This window comes from Acanthopagrus latus, chromosome 16 (genome assembly GCF_904848185.1).
Source record: "Acanthopagrus latus isolate v.2019 chromosome 16, fAcaLat1.1, whole genome shotgun sequence".
Classification (NCBI taxonomy): Eukaryota; Metazoa; Chordata; class Actinopteri; order Spariformes; family Sparidae; genus Acanthopagrus; species Acanthopagrus latus.
Window position 1 is genome coordinate 10,054,398 of NC_051054.1, and position 27,971 is coordinate 10,082,368.

The window sequence follows — 27,971 nt, forward strand, 5'->3', positions numbered from 1 at the left end:
GAAAACTACGATACCCACAATGCAGTTGAACGAAACCACATTTTCTGTCTTACTGTGTTGACAGTGTATGGCAGATAGGGGGAGAAAGGGAGTTGTCTCCAATGATGCAGCAAGAAATCTTCCTCAGCTGCAGCACAACGGCGTTGTTAAAAACAGAGTGTTAATAATGGTGTTAGCTAAACATTAAGAATAAGTGCTGTGTACTTGGAGCTTGGACTTGAGTCAGCTGGGAAGGCAGATATAGCCAACCAGGACCCCAGTGAATATGTCCCATTTGAAATAATGGTTTTTGAGAAGAGCATCCTGAATCTGAAAAATACGAGTCATAATAAAGAAGTGTCTGATAGATAAATTGTTTCAAGAATGACAGCAGAAAGCCCACTATCCCAAAAATGTAAACACCCTTTCTTGTGGGATATAAATGTTGTTTTTATTAAATAAATATCAACATGAAGTAAAATCTCAGTAGATAGAAGACAACATGAGTGTGCCTGTATATCAGATCCCTGAGATTGAAGAGAGATGTATTTCCACATTTCATAGCATTAATATGTGGGAATATATAACTAAGTTACGTATCTGACACACATCAGGAGAAACTTTTTGTCCAGCAACAAATAGCTTAGCAAAGTTTTTATGGCTTTAACATTACTACTAATCTCACTGAGTGATTATGAAAGTACACATAAAGGAAATACAGAATCAGAAACCTGAGAGAAACATCCTGCCATTTAAAAATAAACTAGACTAGCATAAAAAATAAAAAAAAAACCACACACACACACACGAGCTGTGGGTCTCCTTTCATCCAGCAGATATCAGCCTGTGCACAGCACACACTGATTCTACCTTCACATTGATCCTTTAAGATTCCAAGTGGAGGCTGATAAGAAAGAAAGTGTAGCTACATTTACAACATCATTAACATAAAAATAATGATTCGGATCAATAACACTTCCCAAATGATCACTGAAATTTGAGATACCAACAAGAGACACTGAAAATGAATGGTTGCTCTTTTGCAGTCAACGAGGACACTGTGTTGTTGAGCTCTGCCTCACAAAGTGACACCAGGCTTCTTCTGCACCTTAGGGAATGTCTTCACATGTGACTTCAGTTAAAGGGTGCATTCCAGCTGTATTTTGTGGTTTACGTAAGCACTGTACTGTGCTTTAATCATCCCATTCAGAGAAAACAGAAGAAAAAAAAAAGTTTGATAGGGTGGATAAGGCACATAGCTGACACCAGTCCATAAACAGGAACTCATTCTTCCTCAGGAAACTTGAATTTGGCATAGACAATAAGCATGACTATGGACATGACGATGCACAATGACCCAATCACGAGGTAGGCGATGCCCAGGAACTCATTCTTGCCACCCATCCAGGACACGTTGCTCAGCACCACCTTCTTTCTCCCGTCAAAGCTCAGAACAGGGTAGTCTGGGAGACACAGTGTTAAGGATACACTGCAAAAGTTGAAGCACATAAACAATGAAAAGTGGAGAATGTACAACATGCAAACCTGTATGAAAATTTTCTATTAAACCACCAGTGTTTCTGCATGATTTCACTCATTTTCTCTAAATCATGGACACTTGACATCACAGCTGGACTATTCGTTCGTGAAATGTGGTTGTATTCTTTTAGCTGTTCAAGCCATCCAAGTTACACTGTGTACTGTAGTGATTTATTGCATTGCCACTGGACTACATACTTGTACCAATTCCATGAATTGATGTGTGTATAGAAAAGAAAAGAAAGTAATGGTTGCCTTCAACCAAACAACAAAAATGGTCTGTGTTGTGTCGAAAATTGTAAGCAAAAGCATTGAGTATTTTGTTTTATTTACGGGATTTGATTAAGGAAACACAGCAGAGGAAAATGTCTTTGTGGTATTTACTTAAGCCTTCATGGGCTTTAAGTAGACGACCATCCATCATGTGAATAGTTATTTGCCTAGCTCATTTTCTTATGTCAGAAAATTTGCTTCTATTTTCTCCCCCGTCATCTCAAGGAACTCCTGAGCCAGTGTGTTCACTCTGCCCCAGTAAAAACTGAACCGCACCCAACTGGCAAAACAAGTTTGACTCAAGCTGCTGTTGCTGTAACATGATACAAAACATGTGGCCAAGTCAATGGCTGACCCATTCAGGTAGATTTGAAGCTTTGTAAATCTCCTCATGTGGATGATTTATTATCCAGATTTATGTACTGATTTAATAAAAGTAATTTTCTCTTTTTTACTCCTATCGAACAAAATGATTGCACTTGTGAAATGCGCAGAAAGCAGAAAAGTGTCTGTATGTTGAAAAATGAATTGCTCTAGCATCCGTAAGCCTATCTAATCTGAGTCGAGGTGAAAAATGGCTAGTGTAATCTTTAAAACACATGACCCATGCTAAACAAGCCACCCTTGAAACTGTGTGTAAGGATACTGTAGGCAATTTCAAGGGAGTAGTTTCCGGCCGGCAGACCCTGGGTGTAATCCCCCTCCGTGATTCGTCGGTACAGCTTTCTGAAATCTGGCAGGGCCGCCCGCCTCATCCAAACCAAGAAATCCTGATTGATGAAGCCGTTGTTGTTAGGGTCTGAGGGGTCCAACTCGTAAGCAGGTCTGGGCCAAAACAGGGGTTTCACCGTACCTGGAAGTCAAACTGTGTATGAGCCATCATGTGTTTCAGAGATTATATTAACTAACTATTATTCAAATATTGTTTTCCTTTATAAAATCCCCGTGGCAGATTGGGAAGCCCTTTGATAAACACAATCAATCTTCATCACAGCACCAGATATGCAGAACAGCCAGCAAGTGACAGTAAATTTGACTTCAGGTGCTACCGTTGAAAGCGTCCCTCAGAGGTGTAACAGAAGGGTTTCTGTATTTCACGTTGTAGTCAGTCCACCAGGCAATCCCTTTTCCATCGAAGGGCACCTGATTCTTTGCCCCACTGATGATCTGATACAGCTTAAAGGTGTCTTTAAAAAAATAAAAAATAAATAAAATCAGAACCTCGACACAGCAAATACACTTCATCACAGGCGCGTTATTTTCCCTTGCGTACCGTTGAACATGCTGTTTGCCACTGACCCACACGGCACAATTGGTTTGTTGTTGCTGTCAAACTCATAGGGGGCACAGGTGTCACTGGGAGACTACGAGAGAGACAGAAAAACAGTGTTTGCGACGCTCAAATAAAATCTTTGCATTACTGATGTGCAACGGTGACAATTTAGCATGTTTGTACTCAGTTTAGAATATCTTTAAAGTCTTTATTTCAATTTAGGAGAGGGGACTTTTGTGTTTTCTTGGAAAAACAAAACAAAGTCTGGAGTGTCTGTGTATTTTCTTTGAATCATATATGTCGGTAACTCACTATGAAGCTATCCAGGTTTCCTGACAGCTGGTCGTCATCTTTGGAGACTCCATACCTTCTGTAGTTCTGGAAGTAGTTGGTCAACCCATAATAAAAGAACACAGGGCCCTGAGGAGGAAAACAGAGTTGCAACCCCACAGACAAGGGTCAGAGGCAGGGTGTAAAGGCAAGAGTAGACTTAGAGGGAGCGTTCAACTGATTTGAATGTATGCATGCGCTTGTACAGAGCTCAACACACAACCTTGAACAGACTGTCAATGGAGAAGTCCAGCAGGCACACACAGTTTTTGACATTGGGGTCAGAGCACCTGAAGCACGGTGAGGTTTGTTCAACCCCAGTGTAGTCCAACTGTGGAGGGAAGAACAAAAAAAGGTTACCATTAATTATTGATGGCTACAACACCTTACCTGCATCGAGTGCTACTGACACCGCACCTCTTTAAACTCCAAGAGTATGATATCGCTTACAAGTGATACATCAATAAACAGATAGCCGTGCTCCTTATTTTGTTTCATCTCAACACTGAGACATTGCTTTAACACAGACACTATATTCGAACAATCCTGTCTGTCTTCCTGTCTTTTGCTGTTGACACTTGACCCCAACTCTCAGCGTGACGCCCGGCGGCCATGGCCTCACCTCCATCACTTGGATGCTCCGCGATGTGACAAAGAGGGCGACGCCGATGCCAATGAAGGCCAGGCCGATGAGGACGAACCCCGGGATGACAATGCCAGCTGAAAGCATCGGCTGCCATGCTGGAAGTCTCTGCTGGGTGAAGGCGGTGTTGTCAGGCCGGTTGGCTATCTCCTGCTCCTTCTTCACCATTTTCACAGTTCTGTTGGACAGATTGTTGATCAGCTCTTCATCTGTAACACATACTGTACCCTGCTCCAAATGTGTTAGATCAAAGCCACGACATTTCATTTAGACGAATGATCCTTTCATTTCCTGTGGTCTGACACTAAATACTTCTCCCTTTCTGTTACTTTAAAGCCTCTTTCACACATGTTTCTGTCAGATCTCATTCTAAGTTACCCTGGGATGATGCAGATAGCTGCATCAGTTGATATAACAAAACAGTTCAGCTAACAACACCTTTAAAAGCCACATTACACACACACAAAACAATCTGGAAACTTCAGCTTCACCCCCCAACACCCAGATTTAGCCGAAAACCAAACAGACAAGAGGTCTGACTTCTCGCAGGTTTTAAACCTTGCTGGTAAACAGAAATGGTTCAAATGAAATCCAAACACATATAAACACACATATACACGGTTTAAATCTGTTTTTTAGGTGTTACTTACGAAGTGAGCTCAAAATGGAGAGACAAAAGAGTCAACAACTCATCGGTATGCTTGCTTCCTTGAGTTGTAGGCGCGATGCAGCAGCACACCTTTACCTGTCTACCCCCACCGGCCCCGCCTTTACTGTTGTTTTACGTGCTGACGTCAGGCGATCAGTTTCGCCGTTTCTCCACAGGCAGTGAAACGAGGAGCCAGGTCTGAAAACCGACCGGCAACACCATGCAACTGACCCAATTATAAAAAACAGTTTTTTTTTTAAACCTGATAATAATATTGCCAATATATATATATATATATATATATATATATATATATATATATATATATATATATATATATATATATATATATATATATACATAAAAGGATCCTGCACCACTAAACCTAAACTGAAAAAATAGACCCACTGCAGTATTTTGAGTAATAAATCCCCGCCTTCTTTCAGATTGACACTTACTTTGACCAATCGTCTCACTGGGTGGTGTTGGATAACACTTTCGAGCAACCAATCAGGAAAGGGTTCATTGAAAGGAGACCTGCTACTGTGCCGTCTTTGTGTTGACATCTTCGGAGGATTGAGAGGTAATATTAACATATTTTTGTAATATTTAATGCTTATTTTTATTTCCCAAAACGTGCGCCCTGATGTTGGAACGTTTGCCTAAACATTTTTATCGTCAGCTGATCAGTAAAGACCCTCTTTCCACCGAAGCCGGCGCTTTCTTTTTCACTCGCACCTGCTGCTGTGCCACTGTTGTTGCTAGCTAGGTCTCATTGTTAGCTGCGTTAGCGAACGTAGCATGGTCTTGTGTGATATTTGAAAGGGAATTCATTTTTAACCTATATTTGCTATACAGCTTGTGTTGCAAACCTATTAACGGAATGTAATTTTACACTGATGAGCGCTAGATGCTAGTTGTTGTCTAGAACAAAGCTACAGTTAGCTAACGCAAGCTAACATTGATGGCCATGCTAGTCTGTTGCTAGCTTTGCAGTGAATTTGCTAGCTGACGGCGATCCATTTGGTCTGGATGGCAATCGAGGATCTACTAAAGGTCTAGGCACAATAAAGGTTTTGGCGTTACGGTTGTTCTTTCCAAATAAATTGATCAAGCACCAGGGGTCTTTCGGGAACACGTTTAGCCTGCTCATATTCAAGTCGATGTTTCCACTTGGCTAACTGTGCTAGCTAAGTCTGTTAATTAGCTTCACTGCATTTGCCAACATGTTTTAAATATGTTTAGCTAAAACACAGTTGATGTAATCTGAAAGGCCAACATTTTTTGCTCAGTTGGTCCTGATCGTAATCATATTTCTGGTTCTGTCTTCATTTCTTAGTGTTTGAATGGATATTACCAGGTGCACGGAGAAATGGGTAAAACAAGACAAGGTTACTCTACCGATGGAGCCCTCATTTCATAAACCATGACATTCATGCACAGTTACTCAAATCATCTAGTGATATAGATGTGATATTTGTGGGTGAAGCATCTCACAAAGCCCGAAAGCACTTGGTGATTGTTAGTCTTTGTTGCAGGTGCATTCACAGCCACCCAACAGCAAAGTGACCAGATGACATGGGGTTTTGTGAATGTTTGAAAAAAACAAACAAACTAGTAATTTGACAGGACCTTGTAAAAATTTGTGGGATATCCTTAATTGAGAATGCTGCTAAGGGCTATAACAAAGGGCACCAGCATTTTATTTCCTTTGATTGGTTTCCTGTTTTTTTTTTTTGTATTTATTGTTGTTGTTTTTTTTCTGCATACACAACTCACACTTCATCATTTTCATTGTTTCTTTCAGGAGTATTTTGTGTCCTTTTTTCATTGGTTATACAATTTTTTAAAATTTCAAGTTTCAACCATTTCACTAAAAAATGTATTGTGTCTTGGGCTGTTGTATGTATTCTTGTGATGGGTTTCATCTAATTTACATACCCCCTTTTGCTCAGGAGAGGCCTCCAACATCCTCCATGATGCTGTCTAGCAAGAAGTCAGATGCTGGCTCCTCTTCATCCTCCTCTTCATCTTCTGCCGGAGCAGCCGGAGGGGATAGGGCCCCGGTCTCTGATGCGCAGACTGGTCCGTCAGCCTCAGCTGCAGGTCCAATGGATGCAAAAAAGAAGGAAAGGTCGTCCCCTAGTGGGGAACCTGGGGGAGCCCCTATGCCCCACCAAGCAGGCCCTGGTGGAGTAGACCAAGACTCTGCAGAAGTTCGCAGAACGAGTCGTCGCAAGCGAGCAAAAGTAAACATTTTAGGGTTCTCCTCCCTCCCTGTATAATCAGGGAGGGGAGGATGCTGCCAAAATGTTGAGTGATGAATATCACTATTTTATGACCATTTGTTTGATTTAAGAATCAATATGTGTCATTTAAACTTTTATTGTAATAATGTTCTGTATCTGTCATTTACAGATGGGTTCTCACTGGCCCACAGGAAATTTCAAAAGAAAATAATTAAACGCAAGAAAGGCTTTGGCAGTTTCAAGTGATGTGGGAGCACACACACAAATCTGAAATTGCAACGCTGGTTTTAATGATGCTTTTATTGTGCCTACTGTTGCAGGTGGAGTACCGCGAGATGGACGAAAGCCTGGCCAATCTGTCGGAAGACGAATATTACTCTGAGGAGGAGAGGAATGCCAAGGCAGAGAAAGAGAGGAAGCAGGTCATCCCACCACCAGCTCCACCAGTAGAGGAAGAGAATGACAGTGAACCAGAGGAACCATCTGGTGAGGCTGAAACTTGATGCATTATATCAAAACAGTCAAATCATATTGATGTTTTTGTGTAGGAAATACAGTTAAATTGCTCAGCCTAATTAAAAACACAAGCTTTACTCACTCAAGATTGCAGAGGTTCCTCTCTAACATGAAGGTTATGTCTTTCACAGTGTGATCGTTTACCCTTTGTTCAGTTTCAATTACTTATTGCACATGACTGCCATTTCATGCAATCTTTAAAAGATCTTGAATGACAGTCAGTTCTGTTAATAGAATAGTGATAGGCATTTTTATTTTCTAGGTGTAGAAGGAGCAGCTTTCCAGAGCCGTCTTCCCCATGACCGTATGACATCCCAGGAGGCTGCCTGCTTCCCTGACATCATCAGCGGTCCCCAGCAGACTCAGAAGGTCTTCCTCTACATCCGAAATCGTACGGTAGGTACCAATGTGAACCCACTGCTTTGTGTTAAAAGCAGACTGTTGTTTCATAGTTTTTAACAGTCTGTATCTTAAATCATGTCAACCTTATCCAGCTCCAACTGTGGCTGGACAACCCGAAGATCCAGCTGACCTTTGAGACCACAGCACAGCAGCTTGAAGCTCCATACAACAGTAAGACAGTAGATCAAAAGATTTAAATAAAAATCCTTTTCAATCCTTTTTTGTGTTTTAAAGAAGATTGCAGTCACAGGTTGAGATTTTTTTTTCTTTTGTTCTCTTTTTAGGTGATGCTGTGCTGGTCCACAGGATACACAGCTACTTAGAAAGGCATGGTCTCATTAACTTTGGCATTTACAAGAGGGTCAAGCCATTGCCTAGTAAGTTCAATTCATTCTTTGCTCTTGTAAATCTACAATGGCTGTTACCTAAATAGGAGAATAATAATACAAAGTCGATGAACCCCTGCTTGTTGTTGCAGCCAAGAAGACCGGGAAGGTTATAGTCATTGGCGGAGGTGTGTCTGGCCTCGCTGCAGCCAGGCAGCTACAAAGCTTTGGGATGGATGTTACAGTATTGGAGGCCAGGGTATGTCATCAATAGAGTCTCTCATTAACTTGTTTTTTCATTTTACCATTGTACCGTGGTAAATCTTAACTTACTTGTTCCATGCAGGACCGGGTTGGAGGCAGAGTGGCCACATTTAGGAAGGGCAACTATGTTGCTGATCTGGGAGCCATGGTGGTGACAGGCCTGGGTAAGATACAGATTGAGTGTTTTTTTAATATGAATAGTGAAGTCGGTCACAATGTCAGTCAACACATCTTGTAAACCTCTAGTGTTTAATCATGTGCAATTGGGCTGCAAGTGGTTACATATTCATTCCATACTAATGTTACATCAGCTGATTTCATAAGCATATGAGATGGATTTTACAGTGACTAATATCTACCTGTAGAGGGTGGTGTTGTCTATGTCAAGCCATGTCCTCAGCAATTCTGTGTGTGTGTACTTGTGTTCAGGAGGGAACCCCATGGCTGTCATCAGTAAGCAGGTCAACATGGAGTTGGCCAAGATCAAACAGAAGTGTCCACTGTATGAAGCCAATGGCCAGGCTGTGAGTATAATGAAATGTCTCAATCAGTAAACTGAGTAGTCTCTTGTCCACAGTCCTGCCATAGCCAACCTTCTTAGGCTACTCTAATATAACAAGTTGAATCCTGAGACATCCTATGACTGAATAAATATTTACCATTTGCTTAATTTCCTGTTGATTATTATTTGCAAAATCCCAGGTTATCTCATTAAACCACTAAATTAATTGAAAGAAGGCTGGAGGCTAATGGCAGCATGGGCATGCGTGTGCAAAAAAATCAGCCTGCTTCAGTCATACTAACATTTGTGGCAATGCATGAGGTTAAATTCTCCTAGAAACGGCAGACCTCAAGAATAACCCTCCATCAGGGCATTAGGTATGTGCATGCCAGTTACATTTTTGAAACCAGGACCTCGTGTTGTTTACTTCCTTTAATAGAAGACGTTTATGGATGCACAAGAGTTCCCTCCTGGCACAGAAGTGCTCCGTGTCTGTGTTTATAGCTGAACTCTAAGCCTGTTGTTGTCCTGAGGCAGGGATCTGGCTCTCTACGAGCCACAAAAACACAATGAACGGCAGATTAATTTAACTGCTTACCCTTGCGTGTCATCAACAACAGCTCCCAAATCTCTTCAGAATAGTGCAGACCAGAAAACAGATCTAGCCTAATGCAATTAGACTCGAAATAAACATTGTTTTTCCCTCTCATTTTTGTTCTGTCGGTCAAGTGGCAGCAACAGTAGTAGGATGTTTAGGTTCATGTTCAGGGCACTTCCACTGAAGTGGAGACCAGCCAGCAGGGCTCCTGAAGCATCCACATCGTGTGTAACTGGTTTCCTCTTCCGCAGGAAAGGGCAAATTAAATGTACATGTTTTACTTTTGTGCAAACCTGTTTGAGGTTAAAGTTGTGTTTACTTAATATGTTCTCTCTCTCTCTCCCCCCTCTCGTCTTCTCAATCCCTTCCATGTTCATCTTTTGGTGAACTTCTAAAGGGTGAAAGATGCACAAGTGTATGTATTGGTTTATTTATTTACTACATTCCTTAACATATTTCTAAACCACATTTTCAGCTTTTTTAATTCTACTTTGTAACTCGCCATTCACCATCCATGTAGGAGATAAAGAGAGAAACAACTGTTCATGTTAAACCTTCATCTTATACAACAGGACACATTATAATCCTGTCATCAACCTTATAAACAAAAGGAGTTTTTTAATTCTTAAAATGAAGGACAGTTGTGCACAAGTTTGTGAATTTTACCATTTCACACTATGTCTTGTGTCTTAAGCTTTAGTTGTGTCTGGCATGCCTTGCCTGTTTTTCTACAGATTCCATCATCACTGTCTGATGTGACTGATGGTCCAGTATGTCTGAATGTCTGAATGTGTGTGTGTGTGTCCAGGTGCCAAAAGAAAAGGATGAGATGGTGGAGCAAGAGTTCAACAGATTGCTGGAGGCTACCTCCTACCTCAGCCACCAGCTGGACTTTAACTTCCTCAACAACAAACCTGTTTCTCTGGGACAGGCCCTGGAGGTGGTCATACAGTGAGTATGGTGTACACTACACAAGCTCACGCATGGGCAGTGGTGACAGATATGGACTTGAAGAAGAGATGCATACAGATACACATTCTAATCATAATCTTGATTGTGCAGGCTGCAGGAAAAGCATGTGAAAGACGAGCAGATAGAGCACTGGAAGAAAATTGTAAAGACTCAAGAGGAGCTGAGAGATCTTCTCAACAAGGTATGTTTTTTTTGGAGGTGCAGCAGTAGGCCCCAAACAATGTCATCATACTGCTGACTTGGTAGTGTCTGAAATCCCCACAGCCCACAAGATTTAACTTGGAAAAATCTAACCCACCTCTTAAGAGTCTCTAATTACCGTCATTAGTTACTGTACAACAGAAACAAGACTCCTTCATATTTTTGCACAGACACTAGCGTGGTATCAACTTCGATGAACAGCATCTAACTTTGTGAAAGAAAACAAATAAGTGCAAATCCTAAAATGATGAACTCCTCAAAATTTCTTAACCTGTCACACAGTGGCTTGAGACAAAAGTGAAAAAAGAATGAATGTTCTTGCTATTATGATACCAGCTAGAAGTCATATAGTCAACATGAAAAAAGTGGAAAAAACACAAGCTGTTTCAATTTCAGGATGATCTACAAAAATTTAAGCTGGAAAGGCAGAGATGCAGTTGACTCTTAGTAAAGCACTAAAACCTGTTTTTTCTTCAGAGGCCAATTAAACAACATAATCACTGTTCAATCTTCAAATTCCACCTTTGAAGAAGCAATTCTAATTGCTTCCTCATTTCTTTCCTTTCATCCACCATCATCTCATGCCCGTCTTACTCTCTCTCTCTCCCCCTCTCCCTCTTGTTGTACCTTTTTTAGATGGTGAGTACTAAGGAACGAGTGAAGGAGCTCCATCAGCAGTATAAAGAAGCCAGTGAGGTCAAACCACCCAGAGATATCACAGCCGAGTTCCTGGTGAAGAGCAAGCACCGTGACCTCACCGCACTGTGCAAAGTGAGCTCAAACACTGTTTCAGAAAAAGCAAAACAACTGTCATCATTAAAAAGCTGAAGAAGAAAGTTGCAGTAGAGCTCTTACATCTCCTTACACTTCCTACAGATATTTACAGGTTGCAAGTGGCTGTTATCTCAACTGGTTGTTTTTATCCAGAAGAGATTCCTATGTGACACTTTGATTACCTCCTAAGATTTCTTGGATCAAACACAAATCAGGCTACTTCAGTCAAAGCAGTTAAAAGCTAACTGTTTCCAACTGTGTTTGTGGAGCTGCATGTGTTAAATAGTGCCTGTGTTTCCAGTGGCTCTTATTTAGACAACTTTGAAGCAATATTATTGTGTACGGTATTATAATGCAGCAGTAGTACCATGTAAAATGCATAGTTTCTGGACTACTGGGTCAGGGTGGATGCCTCACAGAATTTTAATGCCGTGCTATCCAAGTAAACCAGACAGGCCTGTGTTTAAGTGGTTTAATGGCTCAGTAGGATGTATTATTAGAGTGAGTGCTGCTGTTTTATTTTTGGTCCAGATAAATCACCTCCACTACTGCTATGTGTGTACTTTTAGAAGGAGGTTTCAGTTGGTTTAAACACAGCTGGTGTCTGTACTGGATTTGTCTGCTGCCCATCCGCCGTCTGAGAAACCACTTCAAGGCCTTGAATCATGGTCTGACTGTCTTTATGTCTGCAGATGTACACACACAGTTAAGCCAGACAGAATGAGCATTTAAGAGCGCGTGCGTGTGTGTGTATGACATGCATGACTACACCATATAACAAGATTTTAAAGCCTGTGAGGGGATGGCTGTGTCAGGATATTTTCCGGTTTTATTTCCATTTTAGTATTTTCCCAGGTTAGCCTCCTAGCTTCGGGGCGTCATTAGGACGTTTGACTCAGTGGAGCTGTGTCCTGGGGCCTGGCATTGTAGGTGGTATTACCAGACTCTCAGCTGCTGTCAGAGTCGGTTCTATTGTGGTGAACTGATGAACAGGTTGAGTCAGCCCTCTCTGTCAAGACTGCTTGTCCTTTCTACATAACCTGAAAGAAACCCTCTGGGTGTGTACCTTGAACACACATGCACATGAAATGCAACACATGCTCAGCTTAAGACATCACCATCTCCTTAAGTCTGATACCAGTTCAGTTTGATGTGAAATATCGTTTCTAAGACTATTTTAAGACTTTTTAGTGTATTGTGGTAAGATATTAGTACTTTGTTGACTGTTAAAACTAGAGCTGCGCAATATGTAATTTAAGCATCGACATTGCAATGTGCACATTTGCAATAGGCACAGAAATATAATGGGTGGATGAAATTAATGTGTGTATGCATCTCCTTGCTGTCTTTATTCTTGTGTAGGAGTATGATGAGTTGGTGGAGATGCAAGTCAAGCTGGAGGAGAAGCTGCAGGAGCTGGAGGCCAATCCACCAAGGTAATTATCCTTCAGACTTTTCAGTACAATCTCCTCGACTGCTTTACCTTCTTCCTATTTAGTGTCATATTATTTAAACGGCTTGATGTATTTAAACCACTAGAGAAAGTTCAGGATTCTGTGGCCAGCTTGTCTCAGTGTTCACCCATCTCTTTCTTATAATGCAAAAATTCTTACAGTAAATGTTAAATCACACTCTTATTTTTATTACAGGTCATTGTGAAACCATAGTCCATTTACAACATAATTACATTTTTGGTCATACTTCCCAGCTTGTTTCCCCCTATTCTGTTTTTTCACATCATTAAAATTTGTATATTTGAGAAGTCAAAACATCCCAGGGTGTGGAATGCAGCCCTAACAATAACAAAGCAATACAGTTCTTGTGTTTACTTTAAAATGAACAAAATAAAACATTCCTATAGAAATATCTCTAGTTCTCCACAGAGGAACTGTTTTTTTACATCTCTCAGCTCGCAGCACGCATGTCTGCCACGTGGGATGTTGAGGAGAATTCAGTGGCACTCACTTAAATAATGCCAGCCTGTTTACATTCACATTAAGCAATTTCCGAAAAGTCTGCAATATATTTGTGAACCATCATGGCCATTAAGCACTACAGGAGCTTTCAGGGCCAAGAATGTGCTTAATGTCATTGCTTGTTGGAGCGCTGCAGTCCTTAGCAACAACTGTTTACTTGTGTATGTACTGTGACATTCTGGTTATTTTTCAGTTTTCACTTAATGTGTTCAATTATGTGTAATTACTTTGACATCATTTGGAGTTCAGCATTTTCAGCTTGTGCATGAATAAACCTGTCCCCCTGATGTGTGAATGGCTGTCAGTTTACATCACCACATCTCTTTACTTCCCTTTCTTTCCCACAGTGATGTTTACCTGTCATCCAGGGATCGGCAGATCCTCGACTGGCACTTTGCCAACTTGGAGTTTGCCAACGCTACGCCCCTCTCCACCCTCTCTCTCAAGCATTGGGATCAGGTATATACATGTACCCAGTTTAGAAAGGCATAACTGTGCAGTCCTCACAACAATCCCATGTGTGTAATAAGTTAGTTAACTATGAGATACTTCTGCTAAGTCCATTGTGCCTCTGGGATAACAGGTTTTTAATTTCTCAACAGGATGATGACTTTGAGTTCACTGGCAGCCACCTCACAGTAAGGAATGGTTACTCTTGTGTACCTGTGGCCCTGGCTGAAGGCTTGGACATCAAACTAAACACAGCAGTACGGCAGGTCCGATATACAGCCTCGGGTATGTGCACAGGCCGTGTGTATGTGAGGTCACGAGTTTGAAAACAGATTTCATAATCGTGCATTTAAAATGTGCCGATCAGTAACTTGTCTGTTCATTCTCCAGGCTGTGAGGTGATAGCAGTCAACACTCGCTCAACGACCCAGACGTTCATCTACAAGTGTGATGCTGTGTTGTGTACCCTGCCTCTGGGTGTGCTGAAGCAGCAGCCCCCCGCTGTGCAGTTTGTTCCCCCGCTGCCTGAGTGGAAGACATCTGCCATACAGAGGATGGGCTTCGGCAATCTCAACAAGGTCGAACTTCTAATGAAGCACATTCCTTCTGTGTTTGATATAGAAAGATACTAATCTACTTTTTTTTAGTACTTTATTTTAGATTTCTCTTTTGTGTTTCAAGACAAACAAACACATCTCCAAACTAAGGACTTGCCTTTTGTAGGATGTAGGATTTTGTAGCTTAGAGAGAGAAAAACAAGAGTATTCAGAATTTGATTCTGTTCCTTGCAGGTTCATAAATCATTGTCCAAGTCAGCTGCATCCTGCATGAACATTTCCCTTTCCTCCTTCCTGTAGTTTTTCCCCCCAGATAGATCACAATATGTATTTTTAATGAGCTCAGGCGACAAGGGATTCCCTCTCTCATCTAAACTGCCATAGTGATATTGTTTTATCCTGGTTTATATCAGGGATAAGATGTAGGATTGTGAGTGGGATCAAGGGGGTGGCCAGGCTCATGTGTTTGCTACATATAGGACAGCAGAGGTAGTCAGATCCTGGTGGCGTGCGAATGAAAGATGCTTTTTTTCCCCCGTGTGTTAGTAATCCGATCAGAGTACTCATTCTGCGTCACTCCTGACCCACCAGTCACCACTCTCTGTTGCTGAGCATCATCCGCAGCAGAGTAGTTTATCTCCTAATTCTACTGCAGCACAGAGAGGAATACTGCATTATTACGCAACCCGAGCTGCTACTAATGCCAAACCTCCAGCAGAGGGCGCTCTGCCATTCACACGTTCACAGCAGTAAATGTGCCGAGCCTGCCTTGTACTTTACAGGCAATTGAGCTTTGGGTTAAAATAAGCACTTTGATCGTCGTGTGACTGTTTGTATTTTGTGCCCCTCCCTGTCTGAAGGTGGTGTTGTGCTTCGACCGCGTGTTCTGGGATCCCAGCGTCAACCTGTTCGGTCATGTCGGCTCCACCACAGCAAGTCGGGGCGAACTCTTCCTCTTCTGGAACCTCTATAAAGGTGACAAGAGATCCCCGCTTAGTTTTACACGGTTGTTTTAGATCAGTGTTTTCCAAACTGTGGGACACGGACTAAAAAACAGACCTGTACTGTATTATGTTGTTAAAATGCAAAATAGAAATAAGGTCCCAACTGCCGGCACAAAGATTCATTCCGCCTGCTGTGCTCAGATTATGAATAAGTATGTATCCGATTTATTTAAAGAGCATTTTACAAATTAACACCATTCACCTCTCTCTTCCTAGCCCCAATCCTACTCGCTCTGATGGCTGGTGAGGCTGCTGGCATCATGGAGAACATCAGCGATGACGTGATTGTCGGACGCTGCCTGGCCATTCTCAAAGGAATATTTGGAAGCAGCGCTGTTCCACAGGTACACGACCCTCTCACTTTACTGATATTTCCAATACAGCAACGTTCCACTTGACACTTGCTTGTTTATCTTTGGTCGTTGACCTTTAATTTTGAGCACAACCTCAGCTCTAAAAGCTGTGGGATGTTGTGTAAAACATAAATGAATAAAACAATAATGTGGAATGTTTCAAACAGGTGTTTTTTGGATGTTTGAAACACGTTGCTGCCATCAAATTCAGAATAAGCCTATATTTACATTGACAACATGAAACATTAAATGTCTGTACTGTTTTCAATTGAATACACATCTAAAAGAAAGTCCACACACTAGTTTCCATATTCTTTTCAGACATAATGTCCTCGTAATTTAACACAGCTGGAAGTTTTGTTTTGCCTACAACTTCAGTATGTTGCTAACATAAAAGTAGTGGACTGGCGGGTTATATTTTTAAGCTCCATCATTAGAAGTTTCTCTGGTTTTTCCACTACTTTAAGTGGAATGTCCAACGTTCCTGAGTCGACCCCCATAACCAGCACAACTTTACACAGCGCGCACATGTGAAAGGCACTCATAAGCGGAGTCGTATCCAAACCACCCATCGTTATAAATCATTTGCTTATGGTTTCAAATGGGATAAAATCATATGCATGGAGGCCAGCGACGAAGCTGTTTGCCATCCAGCTGTTTACAGGTCCCTCCTATGTCATCATGGAAACTCCTCAAAAGTATGTGTTGTTGTTTGTCGTCATGGCAGCCAAAGGAAACTGTGGTCACACGTTGGCGTGCGGACCCCTGGGCACGGGGCTCCTACTCGTACGTCGCAGCAGGCTCTTCGGGGAACGACTACGACCTCATGGCGCAGCCCATCACACCTGGCCCTGCTATACCGGGAGCCTCACAGGTGAGCCCACAAACACTGAAGAGCCCCGAGCGTTGAGTTGATGTGTGTGTCTGTGTGTAAGTGTGTGTGAGAAAGCAACGGAGAGAAAGGCATCCCAGCCCTGACCACAATATTTAACCAAACCAAAGCAGAGCAGTTTATTCCCTACTCAGATGTTTTTTTGGCTGTTTTGATGTTGGCATGCTGATTGATCTGAACAAGTCATATTTATGCGTTGCCTGATGAGCTCTGGCAGTTTACCACCACACTCCCCCCGGGACAATCCAACATCGAACTCAATGTGGTCTCTCTTTTCAGCCTGTCCCTCGTCTCTTCTTCTCCGGGGAGCACACAATCAGGAATTACCCCGCCACGGTCCACGGTGCCCTGCTCAGCGGGCTCCGCGAGGCCGGACGCATTGCAGATCAGTTCCTGGGTGCCATGTACACGCTGCCCCGACAGGCCACTCCCACAACTGCCAGCAACCCTCAGCAGTCCCAGCCCGCCGCCAGCGTCTGAAATGGCCTCTCCCAGTTCCTGCCAACACTGGACACTCACACCTACCTACAACTACAGCATTTTTTGAGAAAATACAAAAAAGTTTACTCATAAGTTGTTGATATTACTGTATGTGAAAGTTCGTGGAAGTCCCACACACAACTTAGCATCTTTGGATTTACTCAAAAAAAATGATACTTTGAGGATTTATTTTGTGGCTCTACATACAATGTGAAATTCCTTCACTGGAATTGAATTCGGGGATGTTTGTGATAGTAAAACATGGAGACACATGCAGTCTACTACAAAGACTCTGCAAAGAATAAAGAATAAATCCCAGTATTGTTACATTCTAATGTAATAACTCTTCTATGACTTTATAAATATGTGATTTTCCAGTCTTAAAACCAGAAGAATTGCATTACGTTTGGTACTCATCCAGTGTTTTCAGTTCCTCATGGAGCGTGTCTGCAAGACCCACCATGTATTTATGTGCCCCTGTCTAAATACTAAATGTACACACAGCATAACATATAAGACAGATGACCGACACAGTAGCACAGACTTGGTCCACTAAAACTGTTCTGCTTATCCAAGCAGAAGACATCGCTCCGGTGTCGTTCCAGAGGCCTCGTCTTGGTTGTCTTAAAACATTTGCTGTGTACTGTAGCTGTTTGCCTCCTAAATTTACTTTCTACCATTTAGGTTGCAGAGTTTAGTGAAAATAGTTTGTATCAAAAGCTAATATGACAGATGTGTTGAAAGAATTTTGAATGTTTTTTTGTTTCAATAGCAGTTTAAGTATTTTATTATGGTCGCCATCACATGCTTTTTTTATATATATTGTCAATTGTTTCGTTATTAAAAAAAAGAAAGGAATTGTGTCTATCAGTGTGTTTCTTTACAGTTAAACAAGGCTGATTGTGTTTGAGTACACTAGAGCTGCAACTATCATAAGAATTTTTAACGCAGACTGATTTCTAACATGGATCAAAGTGCTTCCTGTCCCACTGCCACCTACAGATGTGAAAGTTTTCTCATAAGACATGCATGTGCAAAGCTAACATGGCTGCTACTGCGCTGACCCTCCGGTGACCCTCCTTCGTTGCAGGTCTGGCTGCTTCCCAGGCCCTGTGGTACTGTGTGTGAGGGAGAGCCGAGGGTCCCTGGCAGCAGCTCCACATAGTGGGGGATCTGATGAATGAGGGAGGAGATTAAAATGGTCAACCATGAGCTATGAGCTTTTCTGCGGAGCTTGTATTTCAGGGCTCTGTGCCCCTCTGTTTCCATGCACTTCTTTTTTTTTTTTTTTTTTTTGAGCGTCGCGGGCCTTGTTTTCCCCCAGAGACGCGGTTATTATTATCGTGACCAGAGGAGATGTTTGATGTAACAACAGTAATTTGAGCTGGGGTTTTTGGACCGCGGCACCCGGGTATTTTCACCTTCCTGGTAAACCATAGAGCTCAGAGCAGTGTGTTACTGTTGACTGGTGAGGTTATTTTTCATAATAGCCCCAAGCCCACATCAACTGATTACTTGATAGAGAGGCACAGAAAAGTCAAATAGCTGGCTATAAAAAAAGTAAAATAAAAATCCTTTGGATGAGGGAATACAGCACATGCCCTGGCACATCTCATGTGATTCGTAGGTGTGGCGTGGAATGTACACTTACTCAGGTACAAACACCTCCCACGTGTCCGTAATGATCAAATGCGAGATGAATCCGGGAAATTACAGTCACCAGAAATTCAGTCTGAGGGTAATCAAAGTCTCCAGAAGCCCTGAGATCACAAACTGATTTGAAAAAACATTTTTGTGTGACATGCGGTCAAGCCTGTGCACCCACTTCAAACTGGGTGGCTGTAATGCGTGCTGCAGCCAAGTTTTCAGCTTCAATAGCTTCTTTTCTAAAAATCAAGTTGGGATCTCGTGTCTTCCAGAGACTTGGATTACTCCAGACGAGCTAATATGACGCCATTTTGTTTCTTTCAGTTATTTTTTTTTACTTTAACCATTTTGTACTTTTACTATGGATGACTTTACTTTTACCAAACTAATAGTTTAACACAATTTCTGTCTTTTTTTTTTTTAGCTTGAAACATCACTGCACCTACAACCTTATGGTTACTGGCATTGCTGTGGACTTTTCTAAATCATAAAAATCCCATAGAACATGTTTGTTACATATCAAGCCAGTATCAATCCTGAATTTTTTCAACGCATCCGGCTCGACCTCGGTGACTCTTTCCTCGCGTTCTCACAATCGATATCTCCCTCAGCTTTCACACCTGTTGTAGGCAGCGAAGCCTCTCTCTCGCCTCCCACTCCTCCATCTTCCCACTCCTCCTACACCCCGCCTGGAGTGCGACTGAGTCATTCCCATGGTTGACTTCACAGCACTTATTCAGGTCAGGCACCAGCGCCGAGGCTCAGGAGTACCAGGGTCCAAACAGGCACCGCTGTGTTAGGGTGGCACCTCCCCGCATCTGAACTTAGGACAGATTACACCACACAGGGCAGGAGACAGCGTTAACCCCTGACTCTCAACCAGTTCGGGTCGTGACATCCCCACAAAGTGCTAAATGACAATCTCTGACAAAGTGTGACAGCTTTTCCTTTTCACTGTGCTGCTTGACTTGACAAATCTGAAAGAAGACTCAAGACCACAAGTATTTGTGATTCACAACAGGCCTGTTTTTTTTTCCAGCAAACATTTGAACTCATCACAGTATCTCAGGATTCTGAAGCAGCGGACTGGGTTCTCTGGAGTGTGCATGAATCTGCTGTGGATGGAAAATAACCAGGCAGATTAGAGGTAGAACGAAAAAAAGTTTCACTAGAAAATCTCTCCTGAGAATCACTGATGGGTAGTTAAATCACAGAGGGATGCCAGTTCGGTTGTTTTCATCAGGTAGGTTATCATTAAAACCTTCAGTTGCAGGAACAGAAGTGCTGGCTTTCACAAACTGAGGCGTAGCTGTTTAAGAGAACGTCGTGCGTGCTGACTTTGCATTCCACAACAGCTTGTGGTTTTTTTCCTCCTCGTCGTACCTGACCAATTTGCCTCATTTGTCTGCCTGCTTATTTTGCATACCGTCAGCTACTGTACTCTCTGCTCTGCTCCAACCAGAGGCTCAGACGGGTACACACACACACACACACACACACACACACACACACTCACGTGCGCAGAGGGTGCACCGCTATGAAATCAAAACTTGCTGAGGTCGTTCGGCAAAGGGGCACTAAAAGAGATTAACATACGTGGTGGAGATTTTACACTCCATCAGCAGCACGCACACACACACACACACACACACACACACACACACACACACACACACACACACACACACACACACACACACACAGAGACACGGGATCCAACATGGAGACGTGTTACAAACAGGTTGGTTTTTTATTTTTATTGGAATACATATGGTTTGCTGTACAGTTGGCAGCTTCAAGAGACCTACATGCAGAGTGCGCCAGCCACAGTAAGGTTAAAACATGCACAATGTATTAAATCTAAAACAGGGGAAAAAAAAAAAAGAAACAGCCTCCCCACTCAGTCCACCTGGCACTGCTGACACACTGAGAAGCAGTAATAAATCATAAAAACACCCTTTTGATCACACACATCCAACTGTGTTTGACACCTCTGTCTGTCAGTCTCCTTCCTCTGCACACAAAATGAACTCAAACACTCTGTATTTAAAACAAAAAAAACCTTGATTGTGCAGGCCTGAAATTCTTATCTGTGAGATGAAATCCAGCTATATGACAATTCTTTAAAAAAAAATCCTATTAGTTTATCTGTGTGTGTGTGTGTGTGTGTGTGTGTGTGTGTGTGTGTGTGTGTGTGTGTATACACATACATACGTACACACATGTTTCTGGGGCCTGCACGCTTCTTTCTTTGGCAGCACTTACAAACATACAGCACAGAAGATGCACAAAACCTGAATCTATGAGCGACGGAGAACAGAGCAGCTGAGAGGCTGGAACACTGAGCGGGAGGACACATGGCAAACCGCTCGGCACCTCGGACCTGCTCAGTACTGATTTAAAAAAAACACCTCAAACGCCCTCATTCTCCAACGACTGTGACACGACCCCCTCTATCTAAAAATGGTCTCGCTCTCTTGATCCATGGTGTGCTATCACGTCTCCAGGTGGTGAGAAAAAAATGTCTTGCATTGACACAACAAACACAAAAAAATACAGGAAGAAGTACTCTCCAGGAGTGTAATAATAACAACGAGGAAGATACATTATCTTGCAAAAAAAAATATCATTCTTAAAATCAAGATGGACAAAATACTTAATATATTTCAATAATAAGGCCCACTTTACAAAATTACAAGATTTTCCTTAAATAAAATCTATCCGATATAGCTTCCAAAATAAGACATCTTTTGTTTAACAAAGAAATAAAAACATACATAAGCAGAGAACAAAACCAAAAAAAAAAAAGAAAGAAAGAAAAAAAACCCTCAAATTGAATATTTCCCCTTAATTTCAGTATTTTAGAGACAGGGTGTCCATCTAGGGGGGGAAACATTGGCACTGTCTCTGTCTGTAAACTGGAAATACTGTGGAATGATTTTGGCACAACGTTACAAGGCTAAGACGCAGGCGTGAACAGGGTGCCATGCCTCAAAACAATATGTTCGAACACGATTCGTCCGCTGAGTGCATGCCAATTTCCTTTTCCTTTAACCGGTGAGGTGACTCTTAAATACTCTAATTTGGCTGGTGCAAAAAAACACATAACATTACCAACTACTGAAACGGAGTTTAAGTACAATTCTGGGACATAAAAGAGGAACCAGGGGGCATTAGTCATTTGAGGTCTTAAAGTTAAGTGCTGGTTAAGTGCAGATTACAGCCTATGCCGCCCAGTGACACCATGACCCGGGCTTCACAATGGAGGCCTTTCAGGGCAAGGGCCCGCTCGCTGCCCAAGAGCCACCACTCCAATCTCCACTAAGCACATTCTAGTCTACTTTATAAAGAGGAAACAACAATGACTTGTAAATAATGGATGTTTATACATACACCAGCAGAGCCTAAGAGGATTTCTGTTAACTCTTTAGTTGGGATTTGAGCAGGAAGGCCTCTTTTTCTCTTTTTTATTTAAAGGGACAGTTCACCCCAAATTAAAAAATACCATAGTCAATAGTGCTAATTATCCAACTAGATTATTTTGGTGTTTTCCAAACTTCTGCGTTCTTTCAAATATAATGGAACTAGATGGCACTTGGCTTGTGGTGCTTCAAGCATAAAATAAACTACATGAGCAAAACTCAACAGCAGTGTCTCTTTCTAGAAATCACGACCTGGTTACTCAAGATAATCGATGGACCTTGTTGTGAGCAGTTTCATGTAGGAACAATTTTATTTCTCCCCATCATTGCCCAGAGCGAAACTGTGCATCCATCAGTGGACGAGAGGTTCGTGTTCCTGACAGCACAGGATGTAAACATCAACAGCATCTTAGTTAGCGAGCCTCTTTCCATGACTAGATGCATGTTTCCCTCTGCACTGTGATGCAGAAAGAAAATTGTTCCCACATGAAACTGCTCACAACAAGGTCTGTGGATTATATTCATTTACATGTTCACGACTTCTAGAAAAAGACATTTCTGTAGAGATTTGCCAAATGTGATTTTTGGGTGTTTTGGGCACCACAAGCCGAGTGCCATCTCGTTCCATTATACTCAAGTAAAGGCAGACGTCTCTACGGCCGATGTGTCCAAAATTAGGCAACTCCCATCAAAACGATATAGATCTACTCTGAACCGACATAAACCATGAAACTGTTCCCTTATAGCGCCGCAAAAACCACAGGAGTCTCGACACCTGTGGCGTCCCAGATAACCAGTCAGTACATTGCACCACGTCAACACCATACAGGCTGTCCCCCACTGGAAGCATCAACGAAGACCTACATGCCATGTGAGTAGTCAGCATGTAGCCCAAAACACATCCAGATTGAAGCGTTAACTGGTCTGTTTCAATGGACGGTGTGGACGTACAGTCGGGTGGAAGTGTACTTTGGGGCCTTGTAAGGAAGGAAGGCAGCATGCACAGCAGAGGAAGCAGTTTCAACTTTGCCCTAAGCCCCGCTTTCTTTGAAGCCGCTCTCCAGGAGGTCAACCCTCCAACGCATCATAAAAACGTACAGTTTCCGACAGCTGGGCTCTTCCTGGGACCCCCCCCCCACTCAAATTCTCTCCTCAGGGCGAGAGAAAGTGAGAGAGACGAGCGATAGAGGTTGAGGAGGGGTGAAACTTTGGGACTGTCTGCGTGGTTGACTAATTTTGTTGGGCGGAGGGAAACAGGTGACACATTCTCCGGGCGGTAAGGCAGGATAAAGGTTAAGGGGGGGCCCTTGCATCATCAGTTGCTATAAACAGTTATCCTGACCCACAGTGATGTCGTCCGCGAACTCTGACGAACACACGTGCACGTTCGTCACTCAGCGCCTTTTCACTCGGGGACCTCTTACAGTGCGCCACAACGACAGCCCCCACTGACATATTAATAACAACACACACACACCGAAGGACAACCACACCGCGTGTATCTCTGGCAGTGTCAGCGCAGCCAGAAATGGACATTCGATACCCGTTGTCTGTTTTAATTATCCCTAAAGTGGACATTGACGCCAAGCTGCCCGTCTTCCTCTCCCCTGTATTTAGAAGCCCTGAGTCAAGACAGGCTTAGATGCAGCCCTGACCTTTGACCTTTCAGCTACCCAGGGAGCTGCTCATCACTGTTTGGTGACAGGCCTCTGGCCTTCGAAAAACAACTCTCCGAACCAACAACACATATCACCGCTGGTTAGCATTCGGCTTCCCTATAGGAAATGAGAATCCAAGGAAGATGCAGAGAAAGAGAGGAAGAAGGAGGGAGAGGAAGGGGGGGGGCATTTGACTTCTGTGAAACGCTCAAAGGAAAGTTGGAATCAGTTGAAAAGATGAGATCGAGGAAGAGATGGCAGCAGAGAAAGCACGGAAAGACTACATGATCATCAAGTCTTGGCGTGTGCGCTGAAAGCTCTAAACAGTTTGTCTGGTCTGTTTTTGCCCACTCACGAAGCCAGCAGCGGCCCCGCAGAGGCCACATGGCAATCCTTTTCTGATGCTGCGCTGCACCCTGTGACTCTGTCGGACAAATCCAAGGGACGTAGCTTTTCGGGCAGTGCGGTCTGTATTCTTAAAAGGGTGCTTTGAAGTCAGACTAGCTTTTTCTCAGGGAACCTTGTTTTGACATCCCTCAGGGAGGAGTTCCCCCGGAGAACCTCTTCTTACGCTCCGACCAAAAAAAACTTTTACGACACAACAATCCTCCAAAACGTAAAAATATACAAAGTTAAAAAAAGAACCTCTTAATTAGCATCACATGTCACTCATCCGCACAGTCTGAATTTGGACAGTCTACCTCTTTTTTTTATCGGATCTCAAGGCACAGATGAACCTACTGTGGATGTGTCTAACAAATGGTGGAACAATCGTAAAACGGTGAACAAACATTCGAGTTTGGACTCAACACCAGTCATCACCTCGGATCTGATCATATTTACAGACATTGCATGGAGGAGGCGGGGGGGCAGTTTATTGATTGCATATAATCTCCTGCTTGCATAAACAGTAAAGTGACAAAGCAGCGACACACGGGGCTCCTGCCTGACATTTGCACATCGAAAGAAACCTGTACATACTACATGGAGACTCATAAATATTACAGCTAGATGGTGGCTGGTAGAATGCAGGAGGACTGAGACGTGTACATTCCCAGCAGGGTCTGACTCAACACAGCACTGAAATCCAGAACAGCAGAAGAACCAAGATGGACACCGGGCTTCAACAGCTTGTCGACAGATCCCGCGTGTCCCAAGTTGTCACAGTTACGACAAAAGAACGCAGTCATGTTGCAATCGAGCCGTCAAGCAGTTGGTCATTCTCAGCCGCATTCAAGAGCAACATTCAGAAGTTTTGCTGCGGGATTAAAAGTTTACGTCGCCTGTTGAGCTGAGGTGAATCTTAAGCGTCAGATTTTACATCCAGCAGGAGCCTGATGAACGACTCAAATGTTACAGAAAAAGGTCTGAGGTTTTTGTCATAGATACGCACCATTCACCTAAAGGAAAAAACAAAAACAAAAACAAAAAAACAAACACCTTATTGTATTACTGGCCACTACTGAGATCGGTTTCCATGGCACCCCCCATTGTCACAGTGGCCACCGCCAATGAGAGATTGCTCCGACATACCAACCACAAATTGATATTTTTCAATGTAACAAAATAATACACCTCTATAGAAATAAGAAACAGAGATAAGCTGGGACGATTCGCACGGCGAACCCAGTCAAGCTGGACTGTCAGTTCCTTGTGGTGAGAAGTCTATGACTGGCTGGCATGTACACAGTATTTACAGCAGCACTGAAAATATGTCTGGTTTGCTGGTAATCCAAAGTCCAACGTCCACGTTAAAACAGAAACTCCATTCCACTATGGCTCTCTCAAAATACATGAATGAGGACAATTGCAACAGCTGTAAAACAAAGCACCATGGAAATTGTAGCATGGTTTGAGGTTATAAACACTGCCCTCCACAGCCCCCCCTTAATTATTCTTTTTTTTTTCCTCTACATGTGCATTGCATTTCATTGCAAACTACGATTTATTTTTCTCTGTCTTGACATGGTTGAGCAGAAAGGGAAAGGGTAATGCAGAACAGGAAGCAAATTACAAAGAATCAAAATAAAGTGGTGAAAATGGCGAAAAAAAGCATCAATACTATCCTGGTCTAGCAGAAGTAATGTGTGTGTGCACGTGTTCTCCTTAAATGCAGCAAACCAGCAATCCTTTATAAGCATGCTGAGTCACAATCGTTCAAGAGCTCTTCAGTTATTACTTAGAAACATGCAAGTGTTTGCACGACATGGAAGAGCCCAAATTATATCCAGTTTGCGGCTGCATGCCAGGAAAGTGGTGACACGGGTTAAAAATAAACCAAGGGTTTAAAATGAACATGTGTTTTCTTGTTGTTTGCGCGTGTTTGCATGGTTTTGCGCTCATGTGTGAGGAAAATCAGAAATTAAAAACTCATATGGCCATCGAAGCAAAAACATGTGTGAATATCATGGTACGGGTCAGCAAAGATGGTAATTCGCTTCCTGTTTTTTGGTCACATTTAAGGTAAAGATCCTTTTTAGTTTGTGAAGAACTCTGCATGACGATCCAGCCCTATGAGATGAAGACGCATCCTAAACATCGCACTGCTGTTGATTGAAGATTGAAGAAACATTGGAGAGCAACATACTCAGCTCCATTGAGGTCACTGTAATAGTCCTCTGAGAACAAGGCAGTCTCAAACGCTTGAGTCTCTTTAAACCCTCTCTGGCACGCAGGAAAATCCAGCCGTCCCCAGCATGCCAGCCTCTCCCTTGTCAAGTTTCGGGGATTACACTATAATACATCCAACACAAGAAGCGGAAGAGGATACACGGGCTGGTGAGGCGACTTCCAAACACACTGTACAGGCACCGTCTTTTTCATTTATGCCCCTTTTGGGACAGAGAAAGTTCCGGATAGGAAGAGCCATTCAGGTCTCAGCGTACACTCAGGGTCAGAGTGAGGATGTCTGCGGTTTGTTGTTCTATATGGCTGCGATGGCTATTTTTCTTTTCTTTGCTTGTTAAAGAAGCTGTAGATGTTGACTTTTGGAGATGGTGTAGCCACTAGTTGATGGGAGACTGATGTTTGGCCCTCCTTGTGCCATTGAGAGATTAATGGAGTGCTGTTAAAGAAAAATGGAGAGAAAGATCTTACTTGTTCCTTCATACTTAAACACAACTATTTGTCTCTTTTAGAAACATGACCATGGTCCATCATTTCCTAATTATTTTCTAGACAGTCTGCCAGAAAGAACAAGGTAATTTCGTTCCAATTATGGGGAAAGTAGATGTCCAATTGATACACTTCCAATTAAAATTATTACCATGCATTTCCAGCAGAACTGAGTCTTTTAGTCGGTTAAAAGTCGGTCTGTCTGAACATGAGAAAATGTGGAATCGGTTTGTATATGAGTCAACAAGTATGTAGAATAAACTTCAAGTATCTCCCTGCAAATGTAGAGACTGCTGAAGAAGCAGCAGAAGCACACTGACTCAGACACCTCATGTACTTGACAGCAAGTGACAAGATGTTATACACTGTGTACCAAAGTTCACATATCTTTAACATCATGTTTTACCAATGCTATTTTTTTGCCCAGAATAATATCTCTTTTTTTTTGGTTTGATGGTTGTTCAGCATATTTTTAATCCTCATGTTTTGTTTTAGCTAAACATTACTTCATCTTGCCATGTGTAACACAGAGCGCTGTCACTTTAATGCATACATTACCTGCTTTAAAAAAACAATGAGCAGAATAAAAAAATATTTTTTAATATTTATTCAGGTTTAAATGGAACCTCTCATTAAAGACATTTCCAATTATTAGTGCCAAATTGCACAGTCCTTTCCAGGATTACTGGTGGAAAATACTCAGAATGACAAAGGACTTTTTCAGTAACAGTACAGTTCACCTGAACCTCTGCCTTGCTCATAGACAACTCAGCAGGGTGAATGCAAATGTGTCATCCACTGTACTAAATCCTGCTCCTGTGCTGTTTAATGTGCTACAGCAGCGTAGGGTCAGTTTAAAACTGCAAATGTGGTTTGAAACCTTCCTAAGAGATGTGACATCGCTGCATCAGGGTTAATTAACATCAGT

General features: G+C 42.5%; 3 protein-coding genes across 8 annotated transcripts in view; 1 reads left to right on the plus strand and 2 right to left on the minus strand.

Moving 5' to 3' along the window:
- Positions 1-404: 404 nt before the first annotated feature.
- On the minus strand, positions 405-4,838 carry tmem30b (transmembrane protein 30B). Its single transcript, XM_037071783.1, has 8 exons — positions 4,688-4,838; positions 4,017-4,215; positions 3,618-3,725; positions 3,377-3,484; positions 3,065-3,155; positions 2,841-2,978; positions 2,438-2,644; positions 405-1,442 (listed from the first exon to the last, which is right to left on the minus strand). Exons 2-8 carry the CDS (start codon positions 4,203-4,205, stop codon positions 1,264-1,266), a joined length of 1,020 nt encoding a protein of 339 aa, XP_036927678.1. The 5' UTR covers positions 4,206-4,215; positions 4,688-4,838; the 3' UTR covers positions 405-1,263.
- Positions 4,839-5,121: 283 nt separating this feature from the next.
- Positions 5,122-18,060, plus strand: kdm1a (lysine (K)-specific demethylase 1a). 4 transcript variants are annotated; one of them, XM_037071781.1, is made up of 22 exons: positions 5,201-5,269; positions 6,026-6,062; positions 6,642-6,935; positions 7,253-7,421; positions 7,720-7,847; positions 7,946-8,024; positions 8,138-8,230; positions 8,332-8,438; positions 8,526-8,607; positions 8,873-8,967; positions 9,941-9,958; positions 10,352-10,494; positions 10,606-10,696; positions 11,353-11,487; positions 12,853-12,926; positions 13,814-13,925; positions 14,069-14,201; positions 14,307-14,494; positions 15,334-15,448; positions 15,694-15,821; positions 16,558-16,704; positions 17,002-18,060. In XM_037071781.1, exons 2-22 carry the CDS (start codon positions 6,033-6,035, stop codon positions 17,200-17,202), a joined length of 2,562 nt encoding a protein of 853 aa, XP_036927676.1. In that variant the 5' UTR covers positions 5,201-5,269; positions 6,026-6,032; the 3' UTR covers positions 17,203-18,060. The 4 variants fall into 4 exon arrangements, with proteins under 4 accessions (XP_036927677.1, XP_036927676.1, XP_036927674.1 ...); XM_037071779.1 differs by having other exon boundaries at positions 7,256-7,421; positions 7,714-7,847; positions 17,002-17,202; XM_037071778.1 differs by having other exon boundaries at positions 5,202-5,269; positions 7,714-7,847.
- Positions 18,061-20,574: 2,514 nt separating this feature from the next.
- luzp1 (leucine zipper protein 1) overlaps positions 20,575-27,971 on the minus strand; it is a 49,108-nt gene continuing 41,711 nt past the window's right edge. For all 3 annotated transcript variants that reach the window (XM_037125168.1, XM_037125169.1, XM_037125170.1), the window contains one exon: positions 20,575-26,993. The gene's annotated coding sequence lies outside the window, so the exon portion shown is untranslated. The remainder of the gene's footprint in view (positions 26,994-27,971) is intronic.

Excerpts from the sequence above, each read along its gene's own strand:
- tmem30b (XM_037071783.1), bottom strand. The coding sequence starts at position 4,205 with ATGGTGAAGAAGGAGCAGGAGATAGCCAACCGGCCTGACAACACCGCC. Across the intron at positions 3,726-4,016 it reads GGAGCATCCAAGTGATGGAG|TTGGACTACACTGGGGTTGA; the intron begins GTGAGGCCATGG and ends TTCCCTCCACAG. Across the intron at positions 3,485-3,617 it reads CCATTGACAGTCTGTTCAAG|GGCCCTGTGTTCTTTTATTA; the intron begins GTTGTGTGTTGA and ends TTTCCTCCTCAG.
- kdm1a (XM_037071778.1), top strand. The coding sequence starts at position 6,033 with ATGGATATTACCAGGTGCACGGAGAAATGG. Across the intron at positions 10,697-11,352 it reads TGAGAGATCTTCTCAACAAG|ATGGTGAGTACTAAGGAACG; the intron begins GTATGTTTTTTT and ends TACCTTTTTTAG. Across the intron at positions 14,495-15,333 it reads GCTTCGGCAATCTCAACAAG|GTGGTGTTGTGCTTCGACCG; the intron begins GTCGAACTTCTA and ends CCCTGTCTGAAG.